The sequence below is a fragment of the Vigna unguiculata genome, chromosome 8, assembly GCF_037176805.1.
Source record: "Vigna unguiculata cultivar grain cowpea cultivar isolate G323 ecotype 2 chromosome 8, ASM3717680v1, whole genome shotgun sequence".
NCBI lineage: Eukaryota > Viridiplantae > Streptophyta > Magnoliopsida > Fabales > Fabaceae > Vigna > Vigna unguiculata.
The window spans coordinates 210,043-223,503 of NC_140799.1; the positions used below are offsets into that span (position 1 = coordinate 210,043).

The 13,461-nt window shown below is 34.0% G+C and overlaps 2 protein-coding genes across 3 annotated transcripts; one reads left to right on the forward strand and one right to left on the reverse strand.

Annotated features, from left to right (window-relative positions):
* Window positions 1-250: 250 nt before the first annotated feature.
* On the reverse strand, window positions 251-2,775 carry LOC114194602 (catalase-3). The gene is made up of 7 exons (XM_028084938.2): window positions 2,616-2,775; window positions 2,442-2,538; window positions 1,311-2,365; window positions 1,136-1,225; window positions 894-961; window positions 713-806; window positions 251-541 (listed from the first exon to the last, which is right to left on the reverse strand). Exons 1-7 carry the CDS (start codon window positions 2,628-2,630, stop codon window positions 482-484), a joined length of 1,479 nt encoding a protein of 492 aa, XP_027940739.2. The 5' UTR covers window positions 2,631-2,775; the 3' UTR covers window positions 251-481.
* A 3,238-nt stretch (window positions 2,776-6,013) lies between these two features.
* LOC114193680 (BTB/POZ domain-containing protein) lies at window positions 6,014-12,760 on the forward strand. Of its 2 annotated transcripts, XM_028083569.2 has the most exons (13): window positions 6,014-6,155; window positions 6,675-7,488; window positions 7,731-8,054; window positions 8,664-8,891; window positions 9,224-9,385; window positions 9,795-10,007; window positions 10,097-10,144; window positions 10,243-10,301; window positions 11,062-11,194; window positions 11,600-11,680; window positions 11,762-11,842; window positions 12,055-12,123; window positions 12,218-12,760. In XM_028083569.2, exons 2-13 carry the CDS (start codon window positions 6,697-6,699, stop codon window positions 12,434-12,436), a joined length of 2,409 nt encoding a protein of 802 aa, XP_027939370.2. In that variant the 5' UTR covers window positions 6,014-6,155; window positions 6,675-6,696; the 3' UTR covers window positions 12,437-12,760. The 2 variants fall into 2 exon arrangements, with proteins under 2 accessions (XP_027939370.2, XP_027939372.2); XM_028083571.2 differs by lacking the exons at window positions 6,014-6,155; window positions 12,218-12,760 and having other exon boundaries at window positions 6,476-7,488; window positions 12,018-12,123.
* The last annotated feature ends 701 nt before the right edge of the window (window positions 12,761-13,461 follow it).

The following is a 13,461-nucleotide window of genomic DNA, read 5'->3' on the forward strand; positions in this document are numbered from 1 at the left end:
TGAAAGAAGAAATACGCACATATATAAAAGATAGAAATTAGAAATATAAGCTTGTATAAAAAAAAATTGTTTACTAAAAAGTCATACAAGTTTTTCAGATAGTTTAACCTTTATACTTGTTTTTTTTGTGTTTTCCTCTTCTTTTTTTTTGTCTTGAGTATTAAAATTATACTGATATTTTAAATATTTTTTAATATATTTTAAAATATCAAAATTAATGATAATGAAATGTACGATGAAGAGAAAAAAATTAGAAGCTGGCGAAAAAGTCCTGTGAAACAGTGGGTCGTGCAGATCTTCACCGTATCACAATGGACTTGTATTATTACGTTGAAACAAGTCAAGAAGTGGAGTTCGCGAAACAAGCAATATACAATATAATACTGTAATAACCAGTCCTTTGAAACTACTACAGTGCCACAAACTTCTCAATTGCTCCTGCATCTGCAACTCTCAGAAGCTCGGGTCGTCACCACCAATCTTAGATGCTTGGCTTCAAATTCAGGTGAGATGCTATCTTTTGTCCGAGAGAACGATCAGCCTGCGCAACAATCCATCCATGAAATATCACGTGAGCACCCCAAATGCGGATTTACGCTAATTTCAGTTCAAGGGGCCACACCATATATATCGTGGTCCCATGAAATGTGCCAATAAGGAAGAAATTAGGCACATTGTTTACAGTGGCAATAAGGGTGTACGAATAACTCACCTGAGACCAGTATGATATCCAGATGCTGCGAATTTCATGGGTCACACGTGGTTCAGACAAAGCATCAACCCATCGGCGTAGAAATCTTTCTTGCCTGAAGTCAGAAAATAGAAAAGAAAGCCCAGTCAGTAGACAAGCCAAAATTACCTCATTGATCATACCAGTAATTTATGAAACGAACCTGTCAGGGGCCCAGGATCGGTATCTCTCTCCAGGTTGCTTAAAGTTGTTCTCCTTCTCAATCATACACTGGAAAAAGTAAGATGTCAACACATTTACTCATATTTACATAGCTTAGTAATCACTTTTCTAAATCTTATAATCTGTTGAATAGAAACGTAATTAATTAGTAAGCTCTTCTAGGAATAAGCTATGTAATACAAATAAAAACAATCTTAACCTTTATACCCAAGGAAAACTAACCTTTTCACGCTTCCCATCTAGGATTCGAGGAGGAATGGGAATCCTTTCTGCATGCCGAACAGGATCAAACCTTGAAGGGAAGTAATTGACCTATGAACCAGTAGAGATCAATCGTTATGGAGGGAAATGCAAACAAGAAAAGAATAAGTTGAAGTATCACGGTGGAATAATTTACCTCTTCATCCCTGTGCATGAAATTCATGAAACCTTCATGGTGATTGTTGTGATGGGCACACTTGGGTGCATTGGCAGGGATCTGCAGATAATTGGGACCAAGTCTGTGTCTCTGGCTATCGGCATAGGAGAATATCCGAGTCTGAAGCAATTTGTCATCGGAGTAGTAAATGCCAGGTACAACAATGGCAGGGCAAAATGCAAGTTGTTCGTTCTCGGCAAAGAAGTTGTCTATGTTCTTATTCAAGACCATGCGACCAACAGGCTGGAGGGGCAAAACATCCTCAGGCCAGATCTTAGTTACATCAAGTGGGTCAAAATCAAATCTGTCCTCGTGTTCAGGATCCATTGTTTGGATATAAAGTTTCCACTCAGGATAGTTTCCAGCAGCAATTGAATCGTAAAGGTCTTGGGTGGCATGACTATGGTTGGATCCTCCAACTCTGATGGCCTCCTCATCCAAGAGACATTTTTCACCACAGGTGGCTTTCCAATGGAATTTGACATAGTGAGCCTTGCCGGTTTTGCTAATGAGGGTGTATGTGTTGACACCAAAACCATCCATGTGCCTGTAATCCTGGGGGATACCTACGTCGTCGAATAAGAAGGAGAACATGTGAAGGCTTTCGGGAACGTAGGAGAAGAAATCGAGGATCCTCCAATTCTCCTGGATGTGGGACTTGGGATTGGGTTTCAGGGCATGGACCATGTCGGGGAACTTGAGGCCATCACGGACGAAAAACACGGGGAAGTTGTTTCCGACGAGGTCGAAGTTACCCTCCCTGGTGTAAAATTTGACGGCAAATCCTCTGGGATCCCTCAGGGTTTCAGGGCTGCCACGCTCGTGGATGACGGTGGAGAAGCGAACGATGAGCGGAGTCTGAACTCCAGGGGCGCGAAGGAAGTCAGCACAGGTGAGGTGAGAGACGTCATGCGTGACTTCAAAGAAACCCTTTGCGCTGGCTCCTCTGGCATGGACCACTCGCTCCGGGATCCTTTCCCTGTCGAAGTTTGCAAGCTTCTCCACCAGATGATAATCCTCCAGAAGAATTGGACCTTCGCAAACAATTTCGGATCATTTATTTATTCAATTCAATTCAATACAATACAATTGGATGAAAGCAATATGTACCTCTTGATCCAACCGTGAGCGAGGAGTTATTGTTCCAGATGGGGGCACCAGAATTAGTGGTCCAGAAGGGAGAATTGAAGGCGCTTGATGGGCAATTCTACATGGAAAAAAAGGAAAAGAAAAAAGTTGAAATTTGAGTATCAGAATAGAATGTAAAATGAAAGAAAAGCAAACCTTGTAGGGATCCATGGCTCCCGAGAGGAAACAGGATCAGAGGGAGATAGAGACAGAGATGATGGAGATGAGTGGAATTTGGTAAAGGAGGAGCATGTGTGTGTCACACTGGCCATGGCTTATAGGTACGACTCAATTTTATTTTATTTTCCCTTGTTTCTAGCTCCGATACTTATCATCATTAATCTCTCCGCATAAGATGGATTAATCATAAAATAAAAAATGTTAATAACATTTTACGAGTCTATGGGCACAATTTTATACGGCTACCGCTTTTCCCTCTTTTCAGTTCACCTACTTATCCTCTTTTCCTATCTAATTGTCTCCGCATTACAAGGATTAATATTGATAGATACTAATTTGTTATTAATATGTTATAGGAAATAATTACACTAAACATATCATAAGTATAAATATGAGATTTAAAATCTCTAAATAAACTTAAAATCAAATAATAATAATAATAATAATGACTTGTAAATGTTTAATTTATGACATATCATTAACTCTAAACCTGAAAAGTTATATATTTAATAAAGTAACTACCATATATAATAATAAAAATTAAAGCAACTTGAAAATTTAAATTTCGTTTTATAATAGATATATTTAAAATTATTAATTATACAAAAAATGTAAAATTATTAATTAAAATCAATAAAAAAATAAGTACATGTACATGTTAACACGGTAATAATGAAGACACAAATAAATATTTTAAATAACTATGTATCATTTTTTCTTCAAATTAATATAATTCATCGACTATTATTACTTAAAAAACTAATAAATCATATTTTCTCGTTAAAAATAAAATGAATGATGCTTCTCCTATCTAGCGCATTATTTACAAAATTTAAAGCAACATTATGTACTTTATAACATTTATTTAGTGTAATTTTATTTAGAAACTATATTTTCAATATTTAATGAGAATAATGCTTCGAGTTATATATAGACTATATCACAAATTTCGTCTTGGACAAATTTTTGAGCTTTGTCTATAATCTTGTTGTAATCTTATCCTTCTAAATTTGTTGCAAGGGTTTTATTTAGAGATACATAAACCCCTCGCATCTCATGATCCAAAACAATGTTGGATTAAAAGTAATTTAAAATTCTCAACGTTTAGAAAAGAGTTTAACATTGGACAATCTTTGCTATTTTGAAATGTTTATAACATTTGACACTTGGTGGGTGATTGTAGTTGTATGAAGAGTTGATATATGTTCTTTGATTAATCGAGTGTCTTACTTGGGCTTGACTTATACGAGACTAAGTGTAATCCTTTTTATAATTATAATTTTTACAAAAGGAAAATAATCCTATATAAGTTATATGCAATACAAATAAAAAGAAATATCTAATACTCTATATTCCAAAGTGTTTTTTTTTACTTGTTCTTCTTCAATTTTTCAAGTCATGGTGTTAGTATTAGATGTTGAAAAATCCTATTGGAAGAGCTTGACAATATATATGTTTTGATGATAATAAAATTTATAATGAAACAAGAAAATCAAGTCATTAATACAATTACTCAGTTAAATTAAGAATGATTAAACAATATATTTGAACAAGGATTAAATAAATAATGGGTGAGCTAGATTAAAGACGACAATAGATATACAATAGACAACTCATGTAATATGCATTTTTACAAGTTATATCCATTTTTACAAAATGTCGAATATCCTTACTAGAAGAGTACTTTCATTATATGATTCAAATGGAAGGTTGACTAGACGAGTAAAGTCAAAGTATGCATTAAATGAGTATCATAACTTTCTCACAAAATTTTGATCATTTGATATTTTGATTTTTATCTTTCATCTTGAGATTAAAGAATATTTGTTTTATAATGATTTGATGTTCTTCTCTAACATTAAGAATGTATATGATAAAAGAAACTTTTCAAGTAAATTATACAAATATAACATTAACATCAAATTAAACATAATCATATAATTATTTGTTTCCTAAATTTGGTTAATGAGACATTGAAAGGATTAACATAAAGATAAATAAGTCGTTGAACCTTATTTATCTTATTCTCGCATCAAATATAATTTTCAATTTAGCAAAAAGCATTTAACACTTAAACAACACTATAAAATGATATACCGTAAATGATAAACGAGATATTTGTCAATTACTCCTGTGATAACACTTCATATCTTAAGTTTATTATCTTAAAATACTTTTATTTACAAAACTAAACATGTTAAACAATTAATAACATTCACTTACATCACTTAATAATATTTATTATTATCAAAATTACTTAGAACTTTTGGAGTTTGTTGTATCATCTGGTTCTAATAAATCACTCATATTCGATTGTCATAATTCAAAATTATTTATACCAGTGAATTTCTTAATCATATACTTCAAAGATGTCATGATGATTAAATTATATATGCATTACACTGATCAATTGAAGAAAAATACTTAACAAATTGATTACTTGGCTACCAACACAAACACAAATATGACAATAATGAAAGACACTACAAATGATCATAGAAGATTAATGAAAAAAGAAACAAAAAAAAAAGAATACAATTCAATTGAAGTAGTAATGAACTTTTATTTATGAACCAAAGATTACAACTTAAAGATTCTCGAACTTTTTGCAACTCAAAATACATTAAACTTACAACTCTTTATTAATTATTACAATTGTCGTTACATATTCCTAAATAAAGTAACATAACTATCTTAACTAACTTTCGTGAAACACACTTAAACGTAAAAAAGACTTGTGAATAGTGCTAGCTTCACTAAAGTTATACTAGATGCATTAGATTCAATACATGCCAACACATTAAACACTAAATTAAGACTATCCACCACTGGTATTCTGGCAGAGACACTCTAATAATGAAGGTAGACAATCTAGGAATTGGAAAAAGATTTTACAAAACAAATATTTACAGTTGGAAAAAATGTTTTTCTACACTAGTCTAAAGTATAATGTTTATTTATAAAGATTTTATGATTTTATTTTAGTTAAAATTTATTTCAATATAATTTATAAACATATTTTTCATTTTTACCTTTTAATAAATAATGGTTTTTTAAATTAAAATAATTATTTTATTAGTTTTATCTTTTAAACATTTTTTTAAATTTAACTTTATATATATATATATATATATTCATATTTAAAAAATGAAATAAATATTTTTAATAAAAGAATTATGTATAAAATAAATTACAAGAATTATTTACATTTATTTTTATTATTTATTATTTAAATAAAATAACACATGCCTTAACAAATATGTTTTCACTTTGTAATTAATAGTAATTAATAGGTAAGAAAAATGCGTTGATAATTAATTTATGAAAAGATGAAATGATCGAGATCTGACAGGACATACTAGGTGAAGAGGTAACAGTTGGGGATAGGTTTGGGTGTGAGGTTAGGAAATGATCCACAACGCACAGCCACAGCCACAGGCAGAGGCAGGGTGATTACGCGCGCAACGGTGCCATGGCACCATAACAAAAGTCCATGGCGATTTAGCAGTACGGAAGGTAATTTTTGTTTTAACAAATTAATAATTAAAGTTTTGATGTGAAATATGAATGGCGAGGCTGAGACCGAGCAATTAGCTGACGAGGATGGTCCTACTCATGTCCAATCAGGCAAAGATACGCACAACATGACAATCAGTGATGTTTCCGAAATCATTTTTGTTCATTTTCCTTACGAGGATCTTAGTCAGCATAGATATTTCATGCTTTTAGTTTGTATTTGTTTGGATAAGGATGTGGCGTAGGATTGAGAATGAGATCCATTCATCCACCCAACAACTCCTGCTATTTCTATTTTCCTTGTTTCTTCTGCCTTTATTATTTGTTTGGGGTCAAGTCTGAAAGCTTCTAGTAGCCTGTTTCTGGCAATTTATCTTTTATTCAGATAGTGATGTTTGTTTTACATATCTATCTGTTATAAATTGTATTTAACTGTTCTCATTCCTTCTCATACTCCAAAGTTACATTACTCATCCATTCCCTATTTTTAAACATACAATATTGCATATTGGTTGATAGTGTTCGGTGTCGAAGAATAAACATGTCGGCCAAGTTTCTGACCGTGCCGCCATTTGAGTGCGCCTGGAGAGAGGATTTGAAATTCCGGGAAGCAGGTCGAGGTTGTGTGGCCTTTGAAGCATTCGCCTGCAATGATGTTACCCTGGTTTTCCGGGAGAATGTGGGAAGCCAGGGTTACCATTATAAAAGAGATAGCAGTCCTCACTACACAATCATATTGGGGAGTCACAGGAATCGCCGACTCAGAATTGAGGTCAATGGAAAAGCTGTTGTCGATGTCGCAGGGGTTGGCCTTTGTTGCTCCTCCTCCTTTCAGAGTTACTGGATCAGCATCTACGATGGCTTGATTAGCATAGGCAATGGCAAATACCCTTTTCAGGATGTTGTTTTCCAGTGGTTAGATTCTTGTCCCAATTGTAATGTTCAGTATATTGGCCTCAGCAGCTGGGATAAACATGTTAAGTATAGAAATGTAAATGTTTTGTCCTTAACCCACACTCATATGCCCCTTTCGAAGCATGTTGTTTTTGGTGATTATCAAGTGGAGGATGAGCTTGATGCAGCAGACTCTTTCAATTACAAACACATGGATTATGACAAATGGGGGCTCAAAAATTTCCTTGAGAGTTGGGACTTGTCTGATGTGTTATTCATAGTTGGTGAAGAGCAGAAGCCCGTTCCTTCTCATAAGGCAATTTTAGCTGCATCTGGAAACTTTCCTGTGTGCTCCTCCTCATTTGTCATCAGCATACCCACTGTACCGTATCCGCTTTTCCATGCACTGCTTCACTACATCTACGTGGGCTGGACCCAGGTAATACCTTATTAGTTTTATATTTGTTATTGTTGATGTTAAACCTGGAAATTGAGATCATCAGTTTTCTGTGTATATTCATGTTTATTTTTTTATCACCATGGTAAGTTTGTGACTTTGTCGAACTGGTTATCTTACTTCTTTCCTGGTGATTTTAATTTAATTTGATGTGTTGTATTGTACCCGTTAAATTCCTATTGATATTTATATTCTCAAGGTGATTGCGTCTTTGTATCATGTAGATTCCACAGGAACAACTTTGTTCTTTGAGGGCTTTAAGCGTACAGTTTGAAGTGATGCCACTGGTGAAGCAGTGTGAAGAGACTATGGAACGCTTAAAGCTAGATAAGAAGTTGTTGGACACGGGAAAGAATGTGGAGCTAACCTATCCATCTATCCGACCTCATTGTTCAACTTTGCCCTCACTTCCTATCAACATTCATCAACTGAGACAATTGAAATTAACAGGCCAGTTCAGTGACGTAAGCATCTACATTGAGAGTTATGGGCTCATTGCACAAGCACATAAAATTGTTCTCAGCTTATGGAGTATCCCCTTTGCTCGGGTGAGCCAATTTCACAATCTTGTCAGATTTAATGTTAGCTGCCATCTCCTCCCTTTGGGGGTGGTTTTTAAGATCCAAAGAATTAATATTTATTTGCTTAGAGATAAGTTTCTACTTTTATGGAGGAAGTATTAACTTAGTTAAACTTAATTATAAGAGAGTTAATTTTGTAAATGAAAAACTATATACTCAGCAAAACCTTTGAAAGAGTTACAAGTCTCTTAAATTATTTTTTCTACAGTGGAGGTATATCTTCTGGTAACAACTTGACTTTCTGAGGTCTAAGGAATGACTACAAATTCAATCTAGTTAATAAAACGATTTTCATGTTTAGCATTAAATCAAGTTATTCAGAATCAACATGCCTTGTTACAAATTTAATTTTGTGAGGCTAATTAATGTACACCTCAATACTGTTGTAAATTTCTTCAATGACCTGTGTTCTACTTGTGTCTTTGCAATGCAATTTAAACAAGTATTTGTCTTATCTTTATGCATCATAAATTTCTATTTATGCAAGTAACAACTATGCTGTGTTTTACCTAGTGGTTATGTATTCTTGCAACTGTCAATTTGAGCTATTAGTTAAAGATCCCGTTATTTTATCAGATGTTCACAAATGGAATGAGTGAAAGCGTGTCCTCGGAGGTTACTTTAAGGGATGTGCCACCAGAAGCTTTCAGGGCTATGCTCGACTGTTTATATGATGGGCAATTGCATGATAAAGTTATTGATTCTGGTGCTTTGTTGCTCCAACTCCTTTTATTAGCTGATCAATTTGGAGTGACTTTTCTTCAACAAGAATGCTGCAAAATGCTTTTAGAATGTCTCTCAGAGGTAGTTTGGTAATCTTCACTCAACGGAAATCAGTACTTATTTGGAAGTTAGAATCATTTATCCTGTGGATGCCACTTGAACTAACTGTTTGGAGAAGAGAGTTGCGGTTTCGGAGTTGTGAAAACAAAAGAAGAGATACATTTTATAGTAATCAACTCTAAGATATTGATACTTCTCGTCAACATATTATATGCAGGGATGAAGTTCTTCTATTGGGTGAAGGTCATACAACAAAGTTTTTCTGTTACACACAAATTGAATGGAGGAAGCAGACAAATTTGGCAACTAATAATACCGTGGCCTTTGAAGCTAACCGTTGAACTTTGTTGCAGGACTCTGTATGTCCACTTGTCCAAGTGGTTTCATCAATCCCATCGTGCCGACTTATTAAAGAATCATTGCAGAGGAGAATTTCCATGAACTTTGACTATTATACCAGTGCAAGTACTGACTTTGTTTTGTTAGATGAGACAACATTAATCAATATCATTAAGGTGTGTTTCTTGTCATGATGCTCATTTTTTGGTAAATTCAAGTAATGCCCATAATATCCAAAAGATCATGGATCTACATTGGCTTAATGTAAAGCAGAAAAGTTTTGTTAGTAGCGTGGCATAAGCAATAAAGGATTGAAGATCTACTTATCTATACATGCCATTGAATTTAAAAACATGATTTTATTGAATTTCTGCGTATGAAATTCTGAGGAGGCCTTAGCTGTTTTATATGAGAATTGTAGATATAACTTCTCTCATTTGAAACAATAAATTTCTCTTCTAATCCCCTGAATGCTAGATTAGGTATAATTTATTCATCAGCAAAATTGTCTGTCCCAGTAGGTATAATTTTGCAGTATTAGGTCATATAACTTATAATTTCTTGACCTATATTTGGATTTTGCAGCATCCGGATCTGACAGTAACATCTGAAGAGAAAGTTCTTAATGCAATTCTAATGTTTGGCATGAATTCTAAAGAGTTGTTTGGGTGGGAAGAGGTGGCTGAGTTAATAGTAAATTCGAAACCCGAACTCCTTTTTGGTGAGAGGCTTCAGTTAGTCCATGACTTGTTGCCGTTCGTGAGATTTCCACTGCTACAATATTCCTTACTTGAGAAGGTTGGTAACATTGAGGCACCTATGAATACCTTACATAAATAGTATTTACTTGTTCTAACTATAATGTTATTTTTGTAATTAATGTGCAGTTGCAGAATAGCAACATTGGTCAGCATATCCCTGTTTTCCAAAATCTTGTAAGTTTGCTGTCTCTGAATCAATTCAGGCTGTATGTGTAATGTGATTCGTGTAAATCTTATTTTGAATAACTATTGTGTTATTTTATTTGTTACAGGTTAATGAGGCAATCAATTTTGTTAATTGTGGGCTGGCAGGGCTAGAAAATGAAGAGAAGTAAGTTTTTCGCTTTAGTTTGCCTCAGCTTCTTCATTGGGGCTTTTAAGTCATGCAGTGCACTTTGGTTGTGTAACGTTTCAACATCTAGATTGTAGCCTCTCTAAAAAATAACTACCTTATTTGGTTGTGAGAAATCATCTGTAATCCTATTAAATAAGGTATTATGATTTTGGATTCATTAATTCTGGGTTATTCTCATTTTTTTTAAAACAAACTTATTGGTTGACTTGGATTATAGAGGGGGATTTCTATTCAAGACCCGTACAAGAATTTGATGACATAATCTATTGGGTGACACACTCTCTCTCTCTCTCTCTCAAGCTTCGTACTCTATCCTTCCTCTTTTTCTATCCTTGTTTTCCTCCTCCAAATAGCCGTTCTAGGGCACATGCTGGTGAGTTTGAAGTAGGGATATAATAATGGATGTGGGAAAGGAAATATTGGAAGAGTGGACCGTGGAAAACTGAAAATGGGTATATCATATAAGTATATGATTTGAGGATGGTATTATAAGGTATTCGTTAGTTTCTTGGACACTTGGGGTTTTCTAAGTATTTCTAAATTAAATTGGCGTTCTTATCCGAAATGGGATACTTGGATAACAATTTGGGAGTATTTGGAGTTGTTGTTTGCTTTATAAGTTTTTGAACTTCTAAGTTGTGACTAATGATTTTTCTATTTACGTTATGAATTACTCTCATTTTTCTTTTCCTAGAGAAGAACACGTCTAACAATAGTTAGCTTACTTTCATTATAGTGTTCGATTCCAACATAGACGGTCCAGTTATAAGGAACTCCAGTATATTTGCGATGGGGATGACCACGGAGTTCTGTATTTTGCTGGCACATCCTATGGTGAACACCCTTGGGTTAATCCTCTTTTGGCAGAGGTATACTTCTAATTTATCTCTCCTCCCTTCATTTTTATTTGGTTTAATAACTTATATGGTCTATATATCATATACAATCTTCGTTTTTTAGTTTTCATTCCTAAAACCTACTTATTTTCGTCCCTACAAAGTCCTATTGTCCAAAATTGTAGGGACTAAAGCAGATTAAAAGACGTATGTACAGAGATAAAACAGTTAAAAAAGGTTATCTGTAGGAACTCAAAGGAAGTGCCTTCTAGGTACAAGGACTTTAAAACCTTGAGATTGTATAGGTATAGAAGCCTTGAGATTGTATAGGTATAGAAGCTGAATGAGTAATTAAATCTTCTCTTTAGGAGTTGTTATGCTAAGGTCTTACGAATTAACTGTTTATGCATTCCCTTAACTAAAACTTGTATGTGGCAGCCCAGGAAAATTACCATAACAGCCAGCAGCCCCCACTCAAGATACACTGATCCCAAGGTTTTGGTCTCTAGAACCTACCAGGTATGCTAAGCATTTTAACTACAATTGACTGTTGAACTCTTATTTTATTGTACGGTATCTAACTTCATGTGACCATCGCAGGGAACATGTTTTGCCGGGCCCCGCTTGGAAAATGGGCAGAATTGTACCTGGTGGATGGTTGATCTTGGCCAAGATCATCAGGTATGAAATATGTTGATTATGTATGTATGTATGTTTACTACCATTTAATAATAGTACTCCCATTTGGTCATGCGCTTCGAGTAGTGGATGCTTAAAGATTTTACTGCAGCTCTCCAACCTCATTTATCAATTTGAATGGATCCTTACTTCTTAGATGTAATGCACATTCTGTTAGATGTAATGCACATTCTGAATAAAATGGATGGATGCAGCTTATGTGCAACTACTATACCCTAAGGCAGGACGGTTCCAAGGCCTTCCCCAGATGTTGGAACATTCAGGTAAACAGTCCCTTGAACTGTGGAGGGTTTCTGTCCTAATATTTTTATACGTTAAAGGGAAATATTAACGAGTTATGGTGTGTAAAAATTTCAGGGCTCACAGGAGGGAAAGAGCTGGACGAATTTGAGGGTCCATGAAAATGATCGGAGCGTATGTAAACCGGGTCAGTTTGCCTCTTGGCCGATAGTTGGCCCCAACGCTCTGCTTCCTTTCAGGTATTTCCGGGTTGTTCTCACTGGACCCACCACCGATGCCACCAATCCCTGGAATTTCTGCATTTGTTACTTGGAACTCTATGGCTACTTCCTCTGAAAAGATTTTGGTTCGTTACCGTTAAGCATGCCAACACCACCATACTTTCCCAAAATACATACAATTCACCTCCGTCATGTACATTATGGTTTGCTAAGTCATGGAAGAAGGTTTGTTGTTTCAAGAGAAGTCAAGTTTCACAATTTAGTGGTAGCTTTTTTTAAATGTGATTACAAGAAACTTAGTCATAGAGGTTGCTCTTCATCGCAACGTCTTTTAATAAAATACCAGCTGGAGAAGAAACTTTGATTTTCGTTAACAATGGAGGTGAATTCATAAATTTTATATTGGAATTGATAGCAATAAATCACGAAATTTTGTAAATTGAAATATTTGTTTTTAAAGTTTCGATAACTTAGCTTATATATGAGTTAATATATTAAGTACAGGAAACAGTCAATCGTATTCTCTCATTCATAGATTGAAAATTATTAATCAATATTTTCTCCAAATAAAGGAGGAAATTTGATACCTAATGTTGAATAAAAAAAATCACAATCAGGGCATGTGCATTATTATGTCCGTGTATATTTTTAATTGTATTATTAACTTAAAATAGACAATTAGAAATCTCACTCGAATAGTATATTTTAATTTGTTTCCACGTGAAATTTATAATAAGATGGTTGCACAACAAACGTTTCCCATATTAATCTGTTGAAGCAAAATAAAGTCCAATAATGTATAGAAAATGTATTAATGTTCACCAATTTGTATCAATGATTTGAAAACATTTTTCTTTTTTGCACGTATTTCAGTTATTTTCATACGATAAATGTGTTGATACCTCCAATTGACGTAAAGCAATCTAGTTGTGAATTAATTTTGTAAAACACTTAAATGTTGTTAATGAATCCATTACAATTAGAATTAAGTTTTAAATCAAAATTTTCCAAATAAAGTCAACCATTGGAATAGGCATATAAACGAGTTTCTATAACTTAATTATTAAGTAAAATGATGGTTTATTTAATTTATAAAATATAACTGTATATTAATAAATTACGGAAAATTAACAGATAAAG